This window comes from Chiloscyllium plagiosum, unplaced genomic scaffold (assembly GCF_037043375.1).
Source record: "Chiloscyllium plagiosum isolate Xiang-an unplaced genomic scaffold, Cpla_swu_hap1 HiC_scaffold_6, whole genome shotgun sequence".
NCBI lineage: Eukaryota > Metazoa > Chordata > Chondrichthyes > Orectolobiformes > Hemiscylliidae > Chiloscyllium > Chiloscyllium plagiosum.
In genome coordinates this window covers 131,029,636-131,052,716 of record NW_028270144.1, presented here as the reverse complement: position 1 = coordinate 131,052,716, position 23,081 = coordinate 131,029,636, and the positions used below count along the sequence as shown (strand labels likewise).

General features: G+C 48.5%; 1 protein-coding gene across 3 annotated transcripts in view; it reads right to left on the bottom strand.

Annotated features, from left to right (window-relative positions):
* Positions 1 to 824: 824 nt before the first annotated feature.
* The window catches only part of LOC122546929 (cholecystokinin receptor-like), an 87,412-nt gene continuing 65,155 nt past the window's right edge, over positions 825 to 23,081 (bottom strand). For 2 of the 3 annotated variants that reach the window (XM_087987815.1, XM_087987816.1), the window contains exons 3-5: positions 8,952 to 9,213; positions 4,476 to 4,603; positions 828 to 1,414 (exon numbers count right to left, since the gene is read on the bottom strand). In XM_087987815.1, coding sequence (XP_087843941.1) covers positions 891 to 1,414; positions 4,476 to 4,603; positions 8,952 to 9,213 — 914 coding nt within the window. In that variant the 3' untranslated portion in view covers positions 828 to 890. Of the gene's footprint in view, positions 1,415 to 4,475; positions 4,604 to 8,951; positions 9,214 to 23,081 lie in introns of all 3 variants that reach the window. The other variant, XM_087987817.1, reaches the window with a different exon arrangement.

Here is a 23,081-nt window from a genome sequence, read left to right as displayed (position 1 = left end):
TAGGTGGGGGGGGTGGGGGGTGAGAGCAGGGGTCGGTGAGGGGGGTGGGGGGTGAGAGCAGAGGTGGGTGGGGGGGTGGGGGGGTGAGAGCAGGGGTCGGTGAGGGGGGTGGGGGGGTGAGAGCAGGGGTCGGTGAGGGGGGTGGGGGGGTGAGAGCAGGGGTCGGTGAGGGGTGGGGGGTGTGTGAGCAGGGGTCAGTGGGGGGTTGGGGGGGTGAGAGCAGGGGTCGGTGGGTGGGTGGGGGGGTGAGAGCAGGGGTCGGTGGGTGGGTGGGGGGGTGAGAGCAGGGGTCAGTGGGGGGTGGGGGTGTGAGAGCAGGGGTGGGTGGGGGGGTGGGGGTGAGAGCTGGGGTCGGTGGGGGGTGGGGGGTGAGAGCAGGGGTGGGTGGGGGGGTGGGGGTGAGAGCAGGGGTGGGTGGGGGGGTGGGGGTGAGAGCAGGGGTGGGTGGGGGGTGGGGGGTGAGAGCAGGGGTCGGTGGGGGGTGGGGGGTGAGAGCAGGGGTAGGTGGGGGTGTGGGGGTGAGAGCAGGGGTCAGTGGGGGGTTGGGGGGGTGAGAGCAGGGGTGGGTGGGGGGTGGGGGTGTGTGAGCAGGGGTCAGTGGGGGGTTGGGGGGGTGAGAGCAGGGGTCGGTGGGGGGTGGGGGTGTGAGAGCAGGGGTGGGTGGGGGGGTGGGGGTGAGAGCTGGGGTCGGTGAGGAGGGTAGGGGGGTGAGAGCTGGGGTCGGTGGGGGGTGGGGGGTGAGAGCTGGGGTCGGTGAGGGGGGTAGGGGGGTGAGAGCTGGGGTCAGTGGGGGGGGTAGGGGGGTGAGAGCTGGGGTCGGTGGGGGGGGTAGGGGGGTGAGAGCTGGGGTCGGTGAGGGGGGTAGGGGGGTGAGAGCTGGGACCCGGCGTTTACGGGGGGCCCACGGTGCTGACGGTGGTGTAACTGAACTTGGACAGGGAGGTGCCCGTGGCTCCAGGTTCCTCATCGTGTTGACGGAGGTGGGTGAAGGGGCGCAGGCAGTGGGCAAAGGTGCTGAGGAAAGCCTTACGGAACCTCTTGTTCATGAAGCAATAGACCAGCGGATTCACACAGGACGAGGTGTACGACAGCAGGTGGATGAAGGAGATCGGAGCTCCTGACAGGCGCCTGACGGCGTTCTGATTGTCAAAGGCCCGCCACGTGTTGACGGTGTAGATGGGCATCCAGCAGATAAAGAACATGACCACGATGACAATCAGCATCCGGATCACCCGCTTCTTCGCCACCAGCTTGGACTCAGAGGCATTGCTGCGAGCTCGGTCCAATTTCACACTGGAGCTGGGTGTCAGGGTCACCATCTCCATGGTATTCCTACGCTTTCCCACCTGCAGGTAGCAGCCGTCACTGTCCTCACTGTGTTCATGGCTGGAGCCTGTGTCACCATTCACCTGGACTGCACACAGCATATTCCCATCGGTTAGTGCAGACAATAACAGAGGAATCAGCAACATTCCTATCTCATTATTACTCAGAACAAAGGATTACCATCTCAATCTGCCATCAACTAGGAGCAGGAGGAGGCCATTCGGCCCATCAAGGCTAAAGCAAGAACTGAAGATGCTGGAGATTAGAGTGGTGCTGGAAAATTTACTGTATCCATTGCTCCCGATGCGGTCTCCTCTACATTGGGGAGACTGGGCGCCTCCTAGCAGAGCGCTTTAGGGAACATCTCCGAGACACCCGCACCAATCAACCAAACCTCCCCGTGGCCCAACATTTCAACTCCCCCTCCCACTCTGCCGAGGACATGGAGGTCCTGGGCCTCCTCCACCGCCGCTCCCTCACCACCAGACGCCTGGAGGAAGAACGCCTCAATCTTCCGCCTCGGAACACTTCAACCCCAGGGCATCAATGTGGACTTCACCAGTTTCCTCATTTCCCCTTCCCCCACCTCACCCTAGTTCCAACCTTCCAGCTCTGCACCATCCTCATGACCTGTCCCACCCATCCATCTTCGTTCCCACCTATCCGCTCCACCCTCCCCTCTGACCTATCACCTTTACCCCCACCTCCATCCACATATTGCACTCTGAGCTACCTTCTCCCCAGGCCCCGTCCCATTTATCTCTCCACCCCCGAGGCTCCCAGCCTCATTCCTGATGAAGGGCTTTTGCCCGATATGTTGACTCTCCTGCTCCTCGGATGCTGCCTGACCTGCTGTGCTTTTCCAGCCCCACTCTAATCTTGACGTCTGGCCCCTCGAGCCTGCTCCACCATTCAATAAGATCATGGCTGAACCTTTCATGGACTCAGCTCCACTTACCCATCCTCTCGCCATAACCCTCGATTCCTTTACTGTTCGAAACATTATCTATCTTAGCCTTAATAACATTTACTGAGGGAGCCTCAACTGCTTCCCTGGGCAGGGAAATCCACAGATTCACAACTCTCTGGGTGAAGAAGTTCCCCCTCAGCTCAGTCCAAGATCTGCTCCCCCTTATTTTGAGGCTATGCCCCCTAATTCTAGTCTCACCCGACAGTGGAAACATCCGCTCGCTGTGCCCTACTCAATGTCCCGTATAGTTCCAGCATTGCATCCTTGCTCTTGTATTCAATATCCTGAAGAAGGGCTAATGCCCGAAACATCGATTCTCCTGTTCCCTGGATGCTGCCTGACCTGCTGCGCTTTTCCAGCAACACATTTCCATCTCTGATCTCCAGCATGTGCAGACCTCATTTTCTATTCAATATCCTCCCCAGTGAAGGGAAGCATACCATGTTCCTCCTTTACCACCTTTTCCAGCCATTCTGCCACTTTCTGGGGTATTCACTGTGATGGTCTTCAACCCCTCAATCCCTCTCGATGTACTCCTGCCCCCTGGCTTTGACTTCCCTTCCCAATTACATAACCCCGTTCTGCTCCCAATGGAATTGCATTTCCCACTTTTCTGTCCTTTTCACTGAACACTCCCCCTCCCCCCCATCCCAATGATATCTTCCTGCAGTTCCCAGTTCCCTCTCCATGGTTAACTACGCTGCCAGTTTCTGGATCATCTGTAAGCTTCCTGATCATGTCACCCACATTAAAGTCTAAATTATTAACAGATACCATAAACAGCACAGCACCCAACAATGAGCCCAGTCAGAACCCCACTCAAACTGTGTTCCATTTGCAAACCATCCACTGACTGTTATCCTGTGTTTCCTGTCACTGACCCAATGTTTTTTGTTCATTCACAGGACGAGGACATCGCTGGCCAAGCCAGCATTTATTGCCCATCCCTAATTACCCAGAGGGCAGATAAAAGTTACCCACATTGCTGTGGGTCAGGAGTCACATGTAGACCAGACCAGGTAAGGAAGGCAGTTTCCTTCCCTAAAGGACATTAGTGACCCAGGTGGGTTTTTCCAACAATCGACAATGGATTCGTGGTCATCAATTTTCTCTTAATTCCAGAATTGTTGAATTCAAGTTCCACTATCTGCCGTGGTGGGATTTGAACCCAGGTCCCCAGAACATTACCTGGGTCTCTGGATTAACAATACCACTGGGCCCATGTCCTTCCAATGTTGGATCCATCTGGTCCCTTTCCCCTGATTCTCAGGCACGTTCATTTCTCTTCAGAATCTGCCATTTGAAACTTTGTCAAAAGCCTTCCTGCAGTCCATATAACACAAACATCATCAATCCCCATTGCCACCCCCTCAAAAGACTCAACCAAATTAGACAGCACAGGAGGGCAAAAACAATGACTGCAGATGCTGGAAATCAGATTCTGGATTAGAGTGGTGCTGGAAAAGCACAGCAGTTCAGGCAGCATCCGAGGAGCAGGAAAACTGACGTTTCGGGCAAAAGCCCTTCATCAGGAATCGGCACTGAGTGGCTCCTCAAGTCAGTGAGAGCTTTTTGAAATCAGCCTCAAATTATTCCCATTGCCTCAGCCGTCCCCACAGCCCTCTGCGAAATTGGCTGCAAATTATCAATACAATTCACTTTGAGAAAGTTCTGTTTGAGTCTGATTGCACCCCCCTCTTGGGCGATTCTGGGCAATTGTGTTGGCTGACGGGGTGGGATTGGTTTTAAGGCACATGGGAACTTGGTCAGGATTTAGGACTGAGATACACCCTTCATCTCCTTCAACCCCACTCCCTATCAATATCCCCCTGCATGTCAGCCTCCTCATTCACTGTCTTCTCTCAGTGAAGGGACAACCCTTTTGAACTGAGATGAGGAGGAATTTCTTCAGCCAGAGGGTGGGGAATCTGTGGAACTCATTGCCACAGAGGGCTGTGGAGGTCAAGTCATTGCGTGTGTGTGAGACAGAGATAGGTGCTTGATTGGTAAAGGGGGTCAAGGGTCACAGGGAGAAGGCAAGAGAATGGGGTTGAGAAACTTATCAGCCATGATCGAATGGTGGAGCAAACTTAATGGGCTGAATGGCCTCTTTCTGCGCCTGAGATCTTATTTTATAAAGATCTGCCTCACGTCGCTTCAGTAAAAAGGAGATTCAAACCTTTGGTTTCCTTTCTTTGGTCCATCTCAAACTGGATTCCCCTGTAGAGCTCCCTGGAGATCAGTCCATAAGCGGTAGCCATGACCACTCCCGGCAGGAAGAAGAGGATAAATAACAGGAACACGTACCTGGAATAGGGAGTGAGGAATTAGCATCGTCAGTCCCCCAGGAAGCAGTTCAGCAGTGACCCTGATTTCCTCTGAAGCAGCAACTCTTGAGGGCACATGTTAATGAGGGAGACGGAGAGGGTTAGGGAGGGAATTCCATAGCTCGGAACCCCAGCAACTCAGGGCTTGGCACCCAGATCGACATTTTATTTATTCACAGGATGTGGGCATCAGTGACATCAGCAGGATTGATGTTGGGCTGGGCTAGGCTGGACAAACACTAGGTTATTTGAAATCACAAGCTTTCAGATCACTTCCCCATCCTCAGTGACAACAGCAGCATCCACTCCCCATCGAATTTCCTTTGACCGGAGTGCCTTGCTAGCTTATACCCAAGGGGTCACCCACATTGCTGTGGTCTGGAGTCACATGTAGGTCAGATTGGGTAAGGACGGCCGATTTCCCTCCCTAAAGGGGTGGCACGGTGGGTCAGTGGTTAGCACTGCTGCCTCACAGGTTCAATTCCCGCCTCAGGCGACTGACTGTGTGGAGTTTGCACATTCTCCCCGTGTCTGCGTGGGTTTCCTCCAGGTGCTCCGGTTTCCTCCCACGGTCCAACCTAAAGAGAGAGCTCAGAAGAGCTCAGAAGGTTGTTGGCGGATAGGATCAGGGTAAACCCTAAGGCTTTCTATAGGTATTTAAGGAATAAAAGAATGACGAGAGTAAGATTAGGGCCAATCAAGGATAGTAGGGGGAGTTGTGTGTGGAGTCAGAGGAGATAGGGGAAGCACCTAATGAATATTTTTCGACAGTATTCACTCTAGAAAACGACAATGTTGTCGAGGAGAATACTGAGGTACAGGCTACTAGACTAGGTGGGATTGAGGTTGACAAGGAAGAGGTATTAGAAATACTGCAGAGTGTGAAAATAGGTAAGCCCCCTGGGCCGGATGGGATTTATCCTAGGATCCTCTGGGAGGCCAGGGAGGAGATTGCCGAGCCTTTGGCATTGATCTTTAAATCATCATTGTCTACAGGAATAGTGCCAGAAAACTGGAGGATAGCAAATGTGGTTCCCCTGTTCAAGAAGGGGAGGAGAGACAACCCTGGTAATTATAGACCAGTGAGCCTTACTTCAGTTGTTGGTAAAGTGTTGGAAAAGGTTATAAGAGATAGGATTTACAATCATCTAGAAAAGAATAATTAGATTAAGGATAGTCAGCACGGTTTTGTGAAGGGTAGGCTGTGCCTCACAAACCTTATTGAGTTCTTTGAGAAGGTGACCAAACAGGTAGATGAGAGTAAACTGGTTGATGTGGTGTATATGGGTTTCAGCAGGGCGTTCAATAATGTTTCCCACAGTAGGCTATTGTACAAAATGCGGAAGAGTGGGATTGTGGGAGATATAGCAGTATGGATCAGTAATTGGTTTGCTGAAAGACGACAGAGGGTGGTGTTGATGGGAAATGTTCATCCAGTTACCAGTGGTGTACCACAAGGATCGGTGTTGGGTCCACTGCTGTTCGTCATTTTTATAAACGACCTGGATGAGGGCGTAAAAGGGTGGGTTAGTAAATTTGCAGACGCCACTAAGGTCGGTTGAGTTGTGGATAGTGACCAAGGATATTGTAGGTTACAGAGAGACATAGATAAGCTACAGAGCTGGGCTGAGAGGTGGCAACTGGAGTTTAATGTGGACAAGTGTGAGGTGATTCACTTTGGTCGGAGTAACTGGAATGCAAAGTACTGGGCTAATGGTAAGATTCTTGGTAGTGTAGATAAGCAGAGAGATCTCGGTGTCCAGGTACACAGATCCTTGAAAGTTGCCACCCAGGTTGACAGGGTTGTTAAAAAGGCATACAGTGTTTTAGCTTTTATTAATTGAGGGATTGAGTTCCGGAAGCAGGAGGTTATGTTCCAGCTGTACAAAACTCTGGTGCACTTGGAGTATTGTGTACAGTTCTGGTCACCGCATTATAAGAAGGATGTGGAAACTTTGGAAAGGGTGCAGAGGAGATTTACTCGGATGTTGCCTGGTATGGAGGGAAGATCTTACGAGGAAAGGCTGAGGGACTTGAAGCTGTTTTTGTGAGAGAAGAAGGTTGAGAGGTGACTTAATAGAGACATATAAGATAATCAGAGGGTTAGATAGGGTAGACAGGGAGAGCCTTTTTTCCAAGTATGGTGACAGCGAGCACGAGGGGGCACAGCTTTAAATTGAGGGGTGATAGATATAAGACAGATGTCAGAGATAGTTTCTTTACTCAGAGAGTAGTAAGGGTGTGGAATGCTTTACCTGCAACGGTAGTAGATTCGCTAACTTTAAGTACATTTAAGTCATCATTGGACAAGCATATGGACGTACATGGAATAGTGTAGGTTAGATGGGCTTCAGATTTGTATGACAGGTCAGTGCAACATCGAGGGCCGAAGGGCCTGTACTGCGCTGTAATGTTCTATGTTCTATGTTCTGTGATGTGCAGGTTAGGTGAATTGGCCATGGGAAATTGCCAAAGTGTTCAGGGATGTGCAGGTTAGGTGCATTAGTCAGGGGTAAATGTAGAGGAATGGGTCTGGGTAGGTTACTCTTCAGAGGGTCAGTGTGGACTTGATGGGCCAAAGGGCCTGTTTCCATACTGTAGGGAATCTAATCTAATCTAAAGGACATTAGTGAACAACGACAATCATGTAAATCCAGATTCTTGTTGAATTCAAACTCCCCCATCATGCCAGCGTGGGATTTGAACCCAGGTCCCCAAAACATCCAGGCTTCAGTGAAATTATCAATGGGCAACCATCCCTCTCGGGACTGGTTTAAAATCAGGGAAGGCATGAGAGAGGCTGGAACTGTGCCTGGCCTGGAATGATTCAGCTCGGAAGAGACACTCGATAGGCTGGAACTGTTCCCTTACCAGCAGCGAAGGCGAAGGGGGTGGTAATTGAAGTGTACCAAGTTATGGGGGGCCTGGATAGTGTAGATAGGGAGAAACATTTCCCCTGAGCAGGATGTTCAATAACCAAGGGGTAAGGAGTAGGAGATTTAGAGGAAATTTGAGGAAAGTTATTTTCACCCAGAGGATAGTGGGTACCTGGAACTAACTGCCCAAAAGGGTTGGAGAGGCAGGAGCCACCAAGACATTCAAAAATATTTCGATGAGCCACAGGGTAATGGCCAAGTGTAGGAAAATGGGATCAGGTGGATGCTTGGTGACAGACATGGACACAATGGGTCAAAGGGGGTCTTCAATTTGCAATAGAGAGACATGGAATCAGACAGCAGAAATAGCCCTTCAGTCCAACTCTTCCACGCTGACCAAGTTTCCCAAACTAAACTGGTCCATATCCCTCTAAACCTGTCCAAATGTCTTTAGACACTATAACTATACTCACATGCACCACTTCCTCTGGCAGTTCATTCCACATATAAACCACTCTGTGTGAAAATGTTGCCCCTCAGGTCCCTTTTAAATCTTTCTCCACTCACCGTAAAATTATGTCCCCTCCCTTACCCTGGGGAAACAATCTTTTCTAGTCACCTTATTGATGCCCTTCATGATTTTATAAATCTCTATAAGGTCAGCTCTCAACCTCCTACACTCTGGTGAAAAAGTCTCAGCCTATTCAGCCTCTCCTTATAACTCGAACCCTCCAGTCCTGGTAACATCTTGGTAAGTCGTTTCAGAACTCTCTCCAATTTAACAATATCCTTCCTGCAGTAGGGTAACCAGAACTGTACACAGTACTCCGGAAGATGCCTCACCAATGTCCTGTACAACCTCAACGTGACATCCCAACAACGATACCCAATGTCTGAGCAATGAAGGCCAGTGTGCTAAATGCCTTCTTAAATATCCTGTCTACCTGTGATGCAACTTCCAGAGAATTATGTACTGAACCCCTAGCTCTCTCTGTTCAACAGCACTACCCAAGGCCTCACCATTAACTGTATAAATCCTGCCCTTGTTCATTTTATCAAAATGCAGCACCTCACATTTATCCAAATTCAACTCCATCTGCCCCTCCTCAGCCCATTGCCCCAATTAATCAAGGTCATGTTGTAACCTTTGATAACCCTCTTCGCTGCCCCCATCCTGCCAATTTTGGTGTCATCTGCAAACTTACTAACCGTGCTGCCTAAACTTTCATCCAAATCATTTACATAAACAACAAACAAATCCCTGTGGAACACCACTGGTCACTGCCTCCACCCTGTGCGGGGGTGTGGGGTGGCGGGTATGAAAGAAACTGGATTAGGAGTGCATTAGGAAAGGGGGCAGCTGGGTTTGGGATGACTGAGAGTTAGGGAGGGTGGACTGTGAGGGATTCATGGGGTTGTATAGTAGCAGCTCCCTGTCTCAGAGTTCCTTACCAGGCTTGTTGCACGTGTTTGCTCGGCCAGGTCAGACGGCAGTTGTGAGCTCTGCTCCTGTTGGCCTTGAGGAAGGGGTGCAGCAGATTGTAGACGGGATATGGGATCATGATGACAATGGACAGAAGCCAAGTGATGGCGATGACACGGTAAGCGTGGGAGCGAGTCTGCCAGACGCGGGATTTCAGTGGGTTACAGATAGCACTGTATCGCTCAATAGCGATAGCCACCAGACTGAAGGTGGAGACACTGACCGAGATTCCTGTAAAAAGACACTCAGCGTCAACCTCTGGGAAAGTGAAACCTCGAACAGCAACCAGATTCCAAGGCAACACTGCCCACATCACACCCACAGGCAGTGTACTTCATCTCGCCTCCCCTTCACACCCCCTCTCCCTCCCACTCCCACTCCCCAACCCATTCCACCCCATCCCCATCCATACCCCATCCTCCTTCTCCTCCTGCTGTCCCTGTCCTGGGGGGGTCAGTGCAGAGGGAGCTTTACTCTGTATCTAACCCCGTGCTGTCCCTGTCCTGGGAGTGCTTGATGGGGACAGTGTTTAGCAAATGTAAGTATTTATTGAAGGGATTGAGGCTGTTATTGAGAGAGGGTTGAGGTAGTTATTGAGGGAGTTTGAGGCTGTTATTGAGGGGGGTTTGAGGCTGTTATTGAGGAGGGTTTGAGGCTGTTACTGAGGGGAGTTTGAGGCTGTTATTGAGGGGAGTTTGAGGCTGTTACTGAGGGGAGTTTGAGGCTGTTACTGAGGGGAGTTTGAGGCTGTTATTGAGGGGGGTTTGAGGCTGTTATTGAGGGGAGTTTGAGGCTGTTATTGAGGGGAGTTTGAGGCTGTTATTGAGGGAGTTTGAGGCTGTTATTGAAGGGGTTTAAGGCGGGATACGGGATTGAGGGAGTTTGAGGCTGTTATTGAGGGGAGTTTGAGGCTGTTATTGAGAGGGGTTTGAGGTTGTTATTGAGGGGAGTTTGAGGCTGTTATTGAGGGGAGTATGAGGCTGTTATTGAGGGAGTTTGAGGCTGTTATTGAAGGGGTTTAAGGCGGGAGACGGGATTGAGGGAGTTTGAGGCTGTTATTGAGGGGAGTTTGAGGCTGTTATTGAGGGTGGTTGAGGCTGTTATTGAGGGGAGTTTGAGGCTGTTATTGAGGGGAGTTTGAGGCTGTTATTGAGGAGGGTTTGAGGCTGTTATTGAGGGTGGTTGAGGCTGTTATTGAGGGGAGTTTGAGGCTGTTATTGAGGGAGTTTGAGGCTGTTATTGAGGAGGGTTTGAGGCTGTTATTGAGGGAGTTTGAGGCTGTTATTGAGGGGAGTGTGAGGCTGTTATTGAGGGATTTGAGGCTTTTATTGAGGGGGTTTGTGGCTGTTACTGAGGGGGTTTGAGGCTTTTATTGAGGGGGGTTTGAGGCTGTTATTGAAGGGGTTTAAGGCTGTAATTGAGGGAGTTTGAGGCTTTTATTGAGGGGGGTTTGAGGCTGTTATTGAGGATGTTTGAGGCTGTTACTGAGGTGGGTTTGAGGCTGTTATTGAGGGAGATTGAGGCTGTTATTGAGGGGAGTTTGAGGCTGTTACTGAGGTGAGTTTGAGGCTGTTATTGAGGGAGATTGAGGCTGTTATTGAGGGGAGTTTGAGGCTGTCATTGAGGGGAGTTTGAGGCTGTTATTGAGGGGAGTTTGAAGCTGTTAATGAGGGAGTTTGAGGCTGTTATTGAGGGGAGTTTGAGGCTGTTATTGAGGGAGTTTGAGGCTTTTATTGAGGGGGGTTTGAGGCTGTTATTGAAGGGGTTTAAGGCTGTAATTGAGGGAGTTTGAGGCTTTTATTGAGGGGGGTTTGAGGCTGTTATTGAGGTGAGTTTGAGGCTGTTACTGAGGTGGGTTTGAGGCTGTTATTGAGGGAGATTGAGGCTGTTATTGAGGGGTGTTTGAGGCTGTTACTGAGGTGGGTCTGAGGCTGTTATTGAGGGAGATTGAGGCTGTTATTGAGGGGAGTTTGAGGCTGTTATTGAGGTGAGTTTGAGGCTGTTATTGAGGGGGGTTTGAGGCTGTTATTGAGGGGAGTTTGAGGCTGTTATTGAAGGGGTTTAAAGCTGTAATTGAGGGAGTTTGAGGCTGTTATTGAGGGGAGTTTGAGGCTGTTACTGAGGGAGTTTAAGGCTGTTATTGAGGTGAGTTTGAGGCTGTTATTGAGGGGGGTTTGAGGCTGTTATTGAGGGGAGTTTGAGGCTGTTATTGAAGGGGTTTAAGGCTGTAATTGAGGGAGTTGGAGGCTTTTATTGAGGGGGGTTTGAGGCTGTTATTGAGAGGGGTTTGAGGCTGTTATTGAGGGGAGTTTGAGGCTGTATTTGAGGGAGTTTAAGGCTGTTATTGAGGGAGTTTGAGGCTGTTATTGAGGGAGTTTGAGGCTGTTATTGAGGGAGTTTGAGGGTGTTATTGAGGGAGTTTGAGGTTGTTATTGAGGGAGTTTGAGGCTGTTATTGAGGGGAGTTTGAGGCTGTTATTAAGGAGGGTTTGAGGCTGTTATTGAGGGGAGTTTGAGGCTGTTATTGAGGGGAGTTTGAGTCTGTTATTGAGGGAGTTTGAAGCTGTTATTGAGGGAGTTTGAGGCTGTTATTGAGGGAGTTTGAGGCTGTTATTGAGGGAGTTTGAAGCTGTTATTGAGGGAGTTTGAGGCTGTTATTGAGGGGAGTTTGAGGCTGTTATTAAGGAGGGTTTGAGGCTGTTTTATTGAGGGGAGTTTGAGGCTGTTATTGAGGGGAGTTTGAGGCTGTTATTGAGGGGAGTTTGAGGCTGTTATTGAGGGTGTTTGAGGCTGTTATTGAGGGAGTTTGAGGTTGTTATTGAGGGAGTTTGAGGCTGTTATTGAGGGGAGTTTGAGGCTGTTATTAAGGAGGGTTTGAGGCTGTTTTATTGAGGGGAGTTTGAGGCTGTTATTGAGAGTGTTTGAGGGTGTTATTGAGGGGAGTTTAAGGATGTTATTGAGGGGAGTTTGAGGCTGTTATTGAGGGTGTTTGAGGCTGTTACTGAGGTGGGTTTAAGGCTGTAATTGAGGGAGTTTGAGGCTTTTATTGAGGGGGTTTAAGGCTGTTATTGAGGGGGGTTGAGGCTGTTATTGAGGGGAGTTTGAGGCTGTTATTGAGGAGGGTTTGAGGCTGTTATTGAGGGGAGTTTGAGGCTGTTATTGAGGGGAGTTTGAGTCTGTTATTGAGGGAGTTTGAAGCTGTTATTGAGGGAGTTTGAGGCTGTTATTGAGGGAGTTTGAGGCTGTTATTGAGGGAGTTTGAAGCTGTTATTGAGGGAGTTTGAGGCTGTTATTGAGGGAGTTTGAGGCTGTTATTGAGGGAGTTTGAAGCTGTTATTGAGGGAGTTTGAGGCTGTTATTGAGGGGAGTTTGAGGCTGTTATTAAGGAGGGTTTGAGGCTGTTTTATTGAGGGGAGTTTGAGGCTGTTATTGAGGGGAGTTTGAGGCTGTTATTGAGGGGAGTTTGAGGCTGTTATTGAGGGTGTTTGAGGCTGTTATTGAGGGAGTTTGAGGTTGTTATTGAGGGAGTTTGAGGCTGTTATTGAGGGGGGTTGAGGCTGTTATTGAGGGGAGTTTGAGGCTGTTATTGAGGAGGGTTTGAGGCTGTTATTGAGGGGAGTTTGAGGCTGTTATTGAGGGGAGTTTGAGTCTGTTATTGAGGGAGTTTGAAGCTGTTATTGAGGGAGTTTGAGGCTGTTATTGAGGGAGTTTGAGGCTGTTATTGAGGGAGTTTGAAGCTGTTATTGAGGGAGTTTGAGGCTGTTATTGAGGGAGTTTGAGGCTGTTATTGAGGGAGTTTGAAGCTGTTATTGAGGGAGTTTGAGGCTGTTATTGAGGGGAGTTTGAGGCTGTTATTAAGGAGGGTTTGAGGCTGTTTTATTGAGGGGAGTTTGAGGCTGTTATTGAGGGGAGTTTGAGGCTGTTATTGAGGGGAGTTTGAGGCTGTTATTGAGGGTGTTTGAGGCTGTTATTGAGGGAGTTTGAGGTTGTTATTGAGGGGAGTTTGAGGCTGTTATTAAGGAGGGTTTGAGGCTGTTATTGAGGGGAGTTTGAGGCTGTTATTGAGGGAGTTTGAGGCTGTTATTGAAGGGGTTTAAGGCGGGATACGGGATTGAGGGAGTTTGAGGCTGTTATTGAGGGGAGTTTGAGGCTGTTATTGAGGGGGGTTTGAGGCTGTTATTGAGGGGAGTTTAAGGCTGTTATTGAGGGGAGTTTGAGGCTGTTATTGAGCGAGTTTGAGGCTGTTATTGAAGGGGTTTAAGGCGGGATACGGGATTGAGGGAGTTTGAGGCTGTTATTGAGGGGGGTTTGAGGCTGTTATTGAGGGAGTTTGAGGCTGTTATTGAGGGGAGTTTGAGGCTCTAATTGAGGGAGTTTGAGGCTGTTATTGAGGGAGATTGAGGCTGTTATTGAGGGGAGTTTGAGGCTTTTATTGAGGGTGGTTGAGGCTGTTATTGAGGGGAGTTTGAGGCTGTTATTGAGGAGGGTTTGAGGCTGTTATTGAGGGTGGTTGAGGCTGTTATTGAGGGGGGTTTGAGGCTGTTATTGAGGGAGTTTGAGGCTGTTATTGAGGAGGGTTTGAGGCTATTATTGAGGGAGTTTGAGGCTGTTATTGAGGGGAGTTTGAGGCTGTTATTGAGGGAGTTTGAGGCTTTTATTGAGGGGGTTTGAGGCTGTTATTGAGGGAGTTTGAGGCTTTTATTGAGGGGGGTTTGAGGCTGTTATTGAAGGGGTTTAAGGCTGTAATTGAGGGAGTTTGAGGCTTTTATTGAGGGGGGTTTGAGGCTGTTATTGAGGATGTTTGAGGCTGTTACTGAGGTGGGTTTGAGGCTGTTATTGAGGGAGATTGAGGCTGTTATTGAGGGGTGTTTGAGGCTGTTACTGAGGTGGGTTTGAGGCTGTTATTGAGGGAGATTGAGGCTGTTATTGAGGGGGGTTTGAGGCTCTTATTGAGGGGAGTTTGAGGCTGTTATTGAAGGGGTTTAAGGCTGTAATTGAGGGGAGTTTGAGGCTGTTATTGAGGTGAGTTTGAGGCTGTTATTGAGGGGGGTTTGAGGCTGTTATTGAGGGGAGTTTGAGGCTGTTATTGAAGGGGTTTAAGGCTGTAATTGAGGGAGTTTGAGGCTGTTATTGAGGGGAGTTTGAGGCTGTTACTGAGGGAGTTTAAGGCTGTTATTGAGGTGAGTTTGAGGCTGTTATTGAGGGGGGTTTGAGGCTGTTATTGAGGGGAGTTTGAGGCTGTTATTGAAGGGGTTTAAGGCTGTAATTGAGGGAGTTGGAGGCTTTTATTGAGGGGGGTTTGAGGCTGTTATTGAGAGGGGTTTGAGGCTGTTATTGAGGGGAGTTTGAGGCTGTATTTGAGGGAGTTTAAGGCTGTTATTGAGGGAGTTTGAGGCTGTTATTGAGGGAATTTGAGGCTGTTATTGAGGGTGTTTGAGGCTGTTATTGAGGGAGTTTGAGGTTGTTATTGAGGGAGTTTGAGGCTGTTATTGAGGGGAGTTTGAGGCTGTTATTGAGGGTGTTTGAGGCTGTTATTGAGGGAGTTTGAGGTTGTTATTGAGGGAGTTTGAGGCTGTTATTGAGGGGAGTTTGAGGCTGTTATTGAGGGGAGTTTGAGGCTGTTATTGAGGGTGTTTGAGGCTGTTATTGAGGGAGTTTGAGGTTGTTATTGAGGGAGTTTGAGGCTGTTATTGAGGGGAGTTTGAGGCTGTTATTAAGGAGGGTTTGAGGCTGTTTTATTGAGGGGAGTTTGAGGCTGTTATTGAGAGTGTTTGAGGGTGTTATTGAGGGGAGTTTAAGGCTGTTATTGAGCGGAGTTTGAGGCTGTTATTGAGGGTGTTTGAGGCTGTTACTGAGGTGGGTTTAAGGCTGTAATTGAGGGAGTTTGAGGCTTTTATTGAGGGGGTTTAAGGCTGTTATTGAGGGGAGTTGAGGCTGTTATTGAGGGGAGTTTGAGGCTGTTATTGAGGAGGGTTTGAGGCTGTTATTGAGGGAGTTTGAGGCTGTAATTGAGGGGAGTTTGAGGCTGTTATTGAGGGTGGTTGAGGCGATTATTGAGGGAGTTTCAGGGTGTTATTGAGGGTGGTTGAGGCGGTTATTGAGGGTGTTATTGAGGGGGGTTTAAGGCTGTTATTGAGGGGAGTTTGTGGCTGTAATTGAGGGTGTTTGAGGCTGTTACTGAGGTGAGTTTGAGGCTGTTATTGAGGGAGATTGAGGCTGTTATTGAGGGGAGTTTGAGGCTGTTACTGAGGGAGTTTAAGGCTGTTATTGAGGTGAGTTTGAGGCTGTTATTGAGGGGGGTTTGAGGCTGTTATTGAGGGAGTTTGAGGCTGTTATTGAGGGGAGTTTGAGGCTGTTATTGAGGGGGGTTTGAGGCTGTTATTGAGGGGAGTTTGAGGCTGTTATTGAGGGGAGTTTGAGGCTGTTATTGAGGGAGTTTGAGGCTGTTATTGAAGGGGTTTAAGGCGGGATACGGGATTGAGGGAGTTTGAGGCTGTTATTGAGGGGAGTTTGAGGCTGTTATTGAGGGGGGTTTGAGGCTGTTATTGAGGGGAGTTTAAGGCTGTTATTGAGGGGAGTTTGAGGCTGTTATTGAGCGAGTTTGAGGCTGTTATTGAAGGGGTTTAAGGCGGGATACGGGATTGAGGGAGTTTGAGGCTGTTATTGAGGGGGGTTTGAGGCTGTTATTGAGGGAGTTTGAGGCTGTTATTGAGGGGAGTTTGAGGCTCTAATTGAGGGAGTTTGAGGCTGTTATTGAGGGAGATTGAGGCTGTTATTGAGGGGAGTTTGAGGCTTTTATTGAGGGTGGTTGAGGCTGTTATTGAGGGGAGTTTGAGGCTGTTATTGAGGAGGGTTTGAGGCTGTTATTGAGGGTGGTTGAGGCTGTTATTGAGGGGAGTTTGAGGCTGTTATTGAGGGAGTTTGAGGCTGTTATTGAGGAGGGTTTGAGGCTATTATTGAGGGAGTTTGAGGCTGTTATTGAGGGGAGTTTGAGGCTGTTATTGAGGGAGTTTGAGGCTTTTATTGAGGGGGTTTGAGGCTGTTATTGAGGGAGTTTGAGGCTTTTATTGAGGGGGGTTTGAGGCTGTTATTGAAGGGGTTTAAGGCTGTAATTGAGGGAGTTTGAGGCTTTTATTGAGGGGGGTTTGAGGCTGTTATTGAGGATGTTTGAGGCTGTTACTGAGGTGGGTTTGAGGCTGTTATTGAGGGAGATTGAGGCTGTTATTGAGGGGAGTTTGAGGCTGTTACTGAGGTGGGTTTGAGGCTGTTATTGAGGGAGATTGAGGCTGTTATTGAGGGGAGTTTGAGGCTGTCATTGAGGGGAGTTTGAGGCTGTTATTGAGAGGAGTTTGAAGCTGTTATTGAGGGAGTTTAAGGCTGTTATTGAGGTGAGTTTGAGGCTGTTATTGAGGGGGGTTTGAGGCTGTTATTGAGGGGAGTTTGAGGCTGTTATTGAGGGGAGTTTGAGGCTTTTATTGAGGGGGGTTTGAGGCTGTTATTGAGGATGTTTGAGGCTGTTACTGAGGTGGGTTTGAGGCTGTTATTGAGGGAGATTGGGGCTGTTATTGAGGGGTGTTTGAGGCTGTTACTGAGGTGGGTTTGAGGCTGTTATTGAGGGAGATTGAGGCTGTTATTGAGGGGAGTTTGAGGCTGTTATTGAGGTGAGTTTGAGGCTGTTATTGAGGGGGGTTTGAGGCTGTTATTGAGGGGAGTTTGAGGCTGTTATTGAGGGAGATTGAGGCTGTTATTGAGGGGTGTTTGAGGCTGTTACTGAGGTGGGTTTGAGGCTGTTATTGAGGGAGATTGAGGCTGTTATTGAGGGGAGTTTGAGGCTGTTATTGAGGTGAGTTTGAGGCTGTTATTGAGGGGGGTTTGAGGCTGTTATTGAGGGGAGTTTGAGGCTGTTATTAAAGGGGTTTAAGGCTGTAATTGAGGGACTTTGAGGCTGTTATTGAGGGGAGTTTGAGGCTGTTACTGAGGGAGTTTAAGGCTGTTATTGAGGTGAGTTTGAGGCTGTTATTGAGGGGGGTTTGAGGCTGTTATTGAGGGGAGTTTGAGGCTGTTATTGAAGGGGTTTAAGGCTGTAATTGAGGGAGTTGGAGGCTTTTATTGAGGGGGGTTTGAGGCTGTTATTGAGAGGGGTTTGAGGCTGTTATTGAGGGGAGTTTGAGGCTGTATTTGAGGGAGTTTAAGGCTGTTATTGAGGGAGTTTGAGGCTGTTATTGAGGGAATTTGAGGCTGTTATTGAGGGAGTTTGAGGCTGTTATTGAGGGTGTTTGAGGCTGTTACTGAGGTGAGTTTGAGGCTGTTATTGAGGGAGTTTGAGGGTGTTATTGAGGGAGTTTGAGGTTGTTATTGAGGGAGTTTGAGGCTGTTATTGAGGGGAGTTTGAGGCTGTTATTAAGGAGGGTTTGAGGCTGTTATTGAGGGGAGTATGAGGCTGTTATTGAGGGGAGTTTGAGTCTGTTATTGAGGGAGTTTGAAGCTGTTATTGAGGGAGTTTGAGGCTGTTATTGAGGGAGTTTGAGGCTGTTATTGAGGGAGTTTGAAGCTGTTATTGAGGGGGTTTGAGGTTGTTATTGAGGGAGTTTGAGGCTGTTATTGAGGGGAGTTTGAGGCTGTTATTAAGGAGGGTTTGAGGCTGTTTTATTGAGGGGAGTTTGAGGCTGTTATTGAGGGGAGTTTGAGGCTGTTATTGAGGGGAGTTTGAGGCTGTTATTGAGGGTGTTTGAGGCTGTTATTGAGGGAGTTTGAGGTTGTTATTGAGGGAGTTTGAGGCTGTTATTGAGGGGAGTTTGAGGCTGTTATTGAGGGAGTTTGAGGTTGTTATTGAGGGAGTTTGAGGCTGTTATTGAGGGGAGTTTGAGGCTGTTATTGAGGGGAGTTTGAGGCTGTTATTGAGGGTGTTTGAGGCTGTTATTGAGGGAGTTTGAGGTTGTTATTGAGGGAGTTTGAGGCTGTTATTGAGGGGAGTTTGAGGCTGTTATTAAGGAGGGTTTGAGGCTGTTTTATTGAGGGGAGTTTGAGGCTGTTATTGAGAGTGTTTGAGGGTGTTATTGAGGGGAGTTTAAGGCTGTTATTGAGCGGAGTTTGAGGCTGTTATTGAGGGTGTTTGAGGCTGTTACTGAGGTGGGTTTAAGGCTGTAATTGAGGGAGTTTGAGGCTTTTATTGAGGGGGTTTAAGGCTGTTATTGAGGGGAGTTGAGGCTGTTATTGAGGGGAGTTTGAGGCTGTTATTGAGGAGGGTTTGAGGCTGTTATTGAGGGAGTTTGAGGCTGTTATTGAGGGGAGTTTGAGGCTGTTATTGAGGGTGGTTGAGGCGATTATTGAGGGAGTTTCAGGGTGTTATTGAGGGTGGTTGAGGCGGTTATTGAGGGTGTTATTGAGGGGGGTTTAAGGCTGTTATTGAGGGGAGTTTGTGGCTGTAATTGAGGGTGTTTGAGGCTGTTACTGAGGTGAGTTTGAGGCTGTTATTGAGGGAGATTGAGGCTGTTATTGAGGGGGGTTTGAGGCTGTTACTGAGGGAGTTTAAGGCTGTTATTGAGGTGAGTTTGAGGCTGTTATTGAGGGGGGTTTGAGGCTGTTATTGAGGGAGTTTGAGGCTGTTATTGAGGGGAGTTTGAGGCTGTTATTGAGGGGGGTTTGAGGCTGTTATTGAGGGGAGTTTGAGGCTGTTATTGAGGGGAGTTTGAGGCTGTTATTGAGGGAGTTTGAGGCTGTTATTGAAGGGGTTTAAGGCGGGATACGGGATTGAGGGAGTTTGAGGCTGTTATTGAGGGGAGTTTGAGGCTGTTATTGAGGGGGGTTTGAGGCTGTTATTGAGGGGAGTTTAAGGCTGTTATTGAGGGGAGTTTGAGGCTGTTATTGAGCGAGTTTGAGGCTGTTATTGAAGGGGTTTAAGGCGGGATACGGGATTGAGGGAGTTTGAGGCTGTTATTGAGGGGGGTTTGAGGCTGTTATTGAGGGAGTTTGAGGCTGTTATTGAGGGGAGTTTGAGGCTCTAATTGAGGGAGTTTGAGGCTGTTATTGAGGGAGATTGAGGCTGTTATTGAGGGGAGTTTGAGGCTTTTATTGAGGGTGGTTGAGGCTGTTATTGAGGGGAGTTTGAGGCTGTTATTGAGGAGGGTTTGAGGCTGTTATTGAGGGTGGTTGAGGCTGTTATTGAGGGGAGTTTGAGGCTGTTATTGAGGGAGTTTGAGGCTGTTATTGAGGAGGGTTTGAGGCTATTATTGAGGGAGTTTGAGGCTGTTATTGAGGGGAGTTTGAGGCTGTTATTGAGGGAGTTTGAGGCTTTTATTGAGGGGGTTTGAGGCTGTTATTGAGGGAGTTTGAGGCTTTTATTGAGGGGGGTTTGAGGCTGTTATTGAAGGGGTTTAAGGCTGTAATTGAGGGAGTTTGAGGCTTTTATTGAGGGGGGTTTGAGGCTGTTATTGAGGATGTTTGAGGCTGTTACTGAGGTGGGTTTGAGGCTGTTATTGAGGGAGATTGAGGCTGTTATTGAGGGGAGTTTGAGGCTGTTACTGAGGTGGGTTTGAGGCTGTTATTGAGGGAGATTGAGGCTGTTATTGAGGGGAGTTTGAGGCTGTCATTGAGGGGAGTTTGAGGCTTTTATTGAGGGGGGTTTGAGGCTGTTATTGAGGATGTTTGAGGCTGTTACTGAGGTGGGTTTGAGGCTGTTATTGAGGGAGATTGAGGCTGTTATTGAGGGGTGTTTGAGGCTGTTACTGAGGTGGGTTTGAGGCTGTTATTGAGGGAGATTGAGGCTGTTATTGAGGGGAGTTTGAGGCTGTTATTGAGGTGAGTTTGAGGCTGTTATTGAGGGGGGTTTGAGGCTGTTATTGAGGGGAGTTTGAGGCTGTTATTGAAGGGGTTTAAGGCTGTAATTGAGGGAGTTTGAGGCTGTTATTGAGGGGAGTTTGAGGCTGTTACTGAGGGAGTTTAAGGCTGTTATTGAGGTGAGTTTGAGGCTGTTATTGAGGGGGGTTTGAGGCTGTTATTGAGGGGAGTTTGAGGCTGTTATTGAAGGGGTTTAAGGCTGTAATTGAGGGAGTTGGAGGCTTTTATTGAGGGGGGTTTGAGGCTGTTATTGAGAGGGGTTTGAGGCTGTTATTGAGGGGGGTTTGAGGCTGTATTTGAGGGAGTTTAAGGCTGTTATTGAGGGAGTTTGAGGCTGTTATTGAGGGAATTTGAGGCTGTTATTGAGGGAGTTTGAGGCTGTTATTGAGGGAGTTTGAGGCTGTTATTGAGGGTGTTTGAGGCTGTTACTGAGGTGAGTTTGAGGCTGTTATTGAGGGAGTTTGAGGGTGTTATTGAGGGAGTTTGAGGTTGTTATTGAGGGAGTTTGAGGCTGTTATTGAGGGGAGTTTGAGGCTGTTATTAAGGAGGGTTTGAGGCTGTTATTGAGGGGAGTATGAGGCTGTTATTGAGGGGAGTTTGAGTCTGTTATTGAGGGAGTTTGAAGCTGTTATTGAGGGAGTTTGAGGCTGTTATTGAGGGAGTTTGAGGCTGTTATTGAGGGAGTTTGAAGCTGTTATTGAGGGGGTTTGAGGTTGTTATTGAGGGAGTTTGAGGCTGTTATTGAGGGGAGTTTGAGGCTGTTATTAAGGAGGGTTTGAGGCTGTTTTATTGAGGGGAGTTTGAGGCTGTTATTGAGGGGAGTTTGAGGCTGTTATTGAGGGGAGTTTGAGGCTGTTATTGAGGGTGTTTGAGGCTGTTATTGAGGGAGTTTGAGGTTGTTATTGAGGGAGTTTGAGGCTGTTATTGAGGGGAGTTTGAGGCTGTTATTAAGGTGGGTTTGAGGCTGTTTTATTGAGGGGAGTTTGAGGCTGTTATTGAGAGTGTTTGAGGGTGTTATTGAGGGGAGTTTAAGGCTGTTATTGAGGGGAGTTTGAGGCTGTTATTGAGGGTGTTTGAGGCTGTTACTGAGGTGGGTTTAAGGCTGTAATTGAGGGAGTTTGAGGCTTTTATTGAGGGGGTTTAAGGCTGTTATTGAGGGGAGTTGAGGCTGTTATTGAGGGGAGTTTGAGGCTGTTATTGAGGAGGGTTTGAGGCTGTTATTGAAGGAGTTTGAGGCTGTTATTGAGGGGAGTTTGAGGCTGTTATTGAGGGTGGTTGAGGCGATTATTGAGGGAGTTTCAGGGTGTTATTGAGGGTGGTTGAGGCGGTTATTGAGGGTGTTATTGAGGGGGGTTTAAGGCTGTTATTGAGGGGAGTTTGAGGCTGTAATTGAGGGTGTTTGAGGCTGTTACTGAGGTGAGTTTGAGGCTGTTATTGAGGGAGATTGAGGCTGTTATTGAGGGGAGTTTGAGGCTGTTACTGAGGGAGTTTAAGGCTGTTATTGAGGTGAGTTTGAGGCTGTTATTGAGGGGGGTTTGAGGCTGTTATTGAGGGAGTTTGAGGCTGTTATTGAGGGAGTTTGAGGCTGTTATTGAGGGGAGTTTGAGGCTGTTATTGAGGGAGTTTGAGGCTGTTATTGAGGGGAGTTTGAGTCTGTTATTGAGGGAGTTTGAGGCTGTAATTGAAGGAGTTTGAGGCTGTTATTGAGGGGAGTTTAAGGCTGTTATTGAGGGGAGTTTGAGGCTGTAATTGAGGGTGTTTGAGGCTGTTACTGAGGTGAGTTTGAGGCTGTTATTGAGGGAGATTGAGGCTGTTATTGAGGGGAGTTTGAGGCTGTTACTGAGGGAGTTTAAGGCTGTTATTGAGGTGAGTTTGAGGCTGTTATTGAGGGGGGTTTGAGGCTGTTATTGAGGGAGTTTGAGGCCGTTATTGAGGGGAGTTTGAGGCTGTTATTGAGGGGAGTTTGAGGCTGTTATTGAGGGAGTTTAAGGCTGTAATTGTGGGAGTTTGAGGCTGTTATTGAGGGGAGTTTGAGGCTGTTATTGAGGGAGTTTGAGGCTGTTATTGAGGGGGTTTGAGGCTGTTATTGAGGGAGTTTGAGGCTGTTATTGAGGGGGGTTTGAGGCTGTTATTGAGGGAGTTTGAGGCTGTTATTGAGGGGAGTTGAGGCTGTTATTGAGGGAGTTTAATGCTGTAATTGAGGGAGATTGAGGCTGTTATTGAGGGGAGTTTGAGGCTGTTATTGAGGTGAGTTTGAGGCTGTTATTGAGGGGAGTTTGAGGCTGTAATTGAGGGAGTTTGAGGTTGTTATTGAGGGAGTTTGAGGCTGTTATTAGGGAGTTTGAGGCTGTTATTGAGGGGAGTTTGAGGCTGTTATTGAGGGGAGTTTGAGGCTGTTATTGAGGGAGTTTGAGGCTGTTATTGAGGGGAGTTTGAGGCTGTTATTGAGGGAGTTTGAGGCTGTTATTGAGGGAGTTTGAGGCTGTTATTGAGGGGAGTGTGAGGGTGCTATTGAGGGGAGTTGAGGCTGTTATTGAGGGGGGTCTGAGGCTGTTATTGAGGGAGTTTGAGGCTGTTATTGAGGGGAGTTTGAGGCTGTTATTGAGGGGAGATGCAGGCTGTTATTGAGGGGAGTTTGAGGCTGTTATTGAGGGGAGTTTGAAGCTGTTATTGAGGGAGTTTGAGGCTGTTATTGAGGGGAGTTTGAGGCTGTTATTGAGGGGAGTTTGAGGCTGTTATTGAGGGGAGTTTGAAGCTGTTATTGAGGGAGTTTGAGGCTGTTATTGAGGGGAGTTTGAGGCTGTTATTGAGGGAGTTTGAGGCTGTTATTGAGGCGAGTTTGAGGCTGTTACTGAGGGAGCTTAAGGCTGTTATTGAGGGGAGTTTGAGGCTGTTATTGAGGGGGGTTTGAGGCTGTTATTGAGGGAGTTTGAGGCTGTTATTGGGGGGGGTTTGAGGCTGTTATTGGGGGGAGTTTGAGGCTGTTATTGAGGGAGTTTGAGGCTGTTATTGAGGGAGTTTGAGGCTGTTATTGGGGGGAGTTTGAGGCTGTTATTGAGGGAGTTTCAGGCTGTTATTGAGGGGGGTTTGAGGCTGTTATTGAGGGTGGTTGAGGCTGTTATTGAGGGGGGTTTGAGGCTGTTATTGAGGGAGTTTGATGCTGTTATTGAGGGGAGTTTAAGGCTGTTATTGAGGGGGTTTGAGGCTGTTACTGAGGGAGATTGAGCCTGTTATTGAGGGTGTTTGAGGCTGTTATTGAGGGGG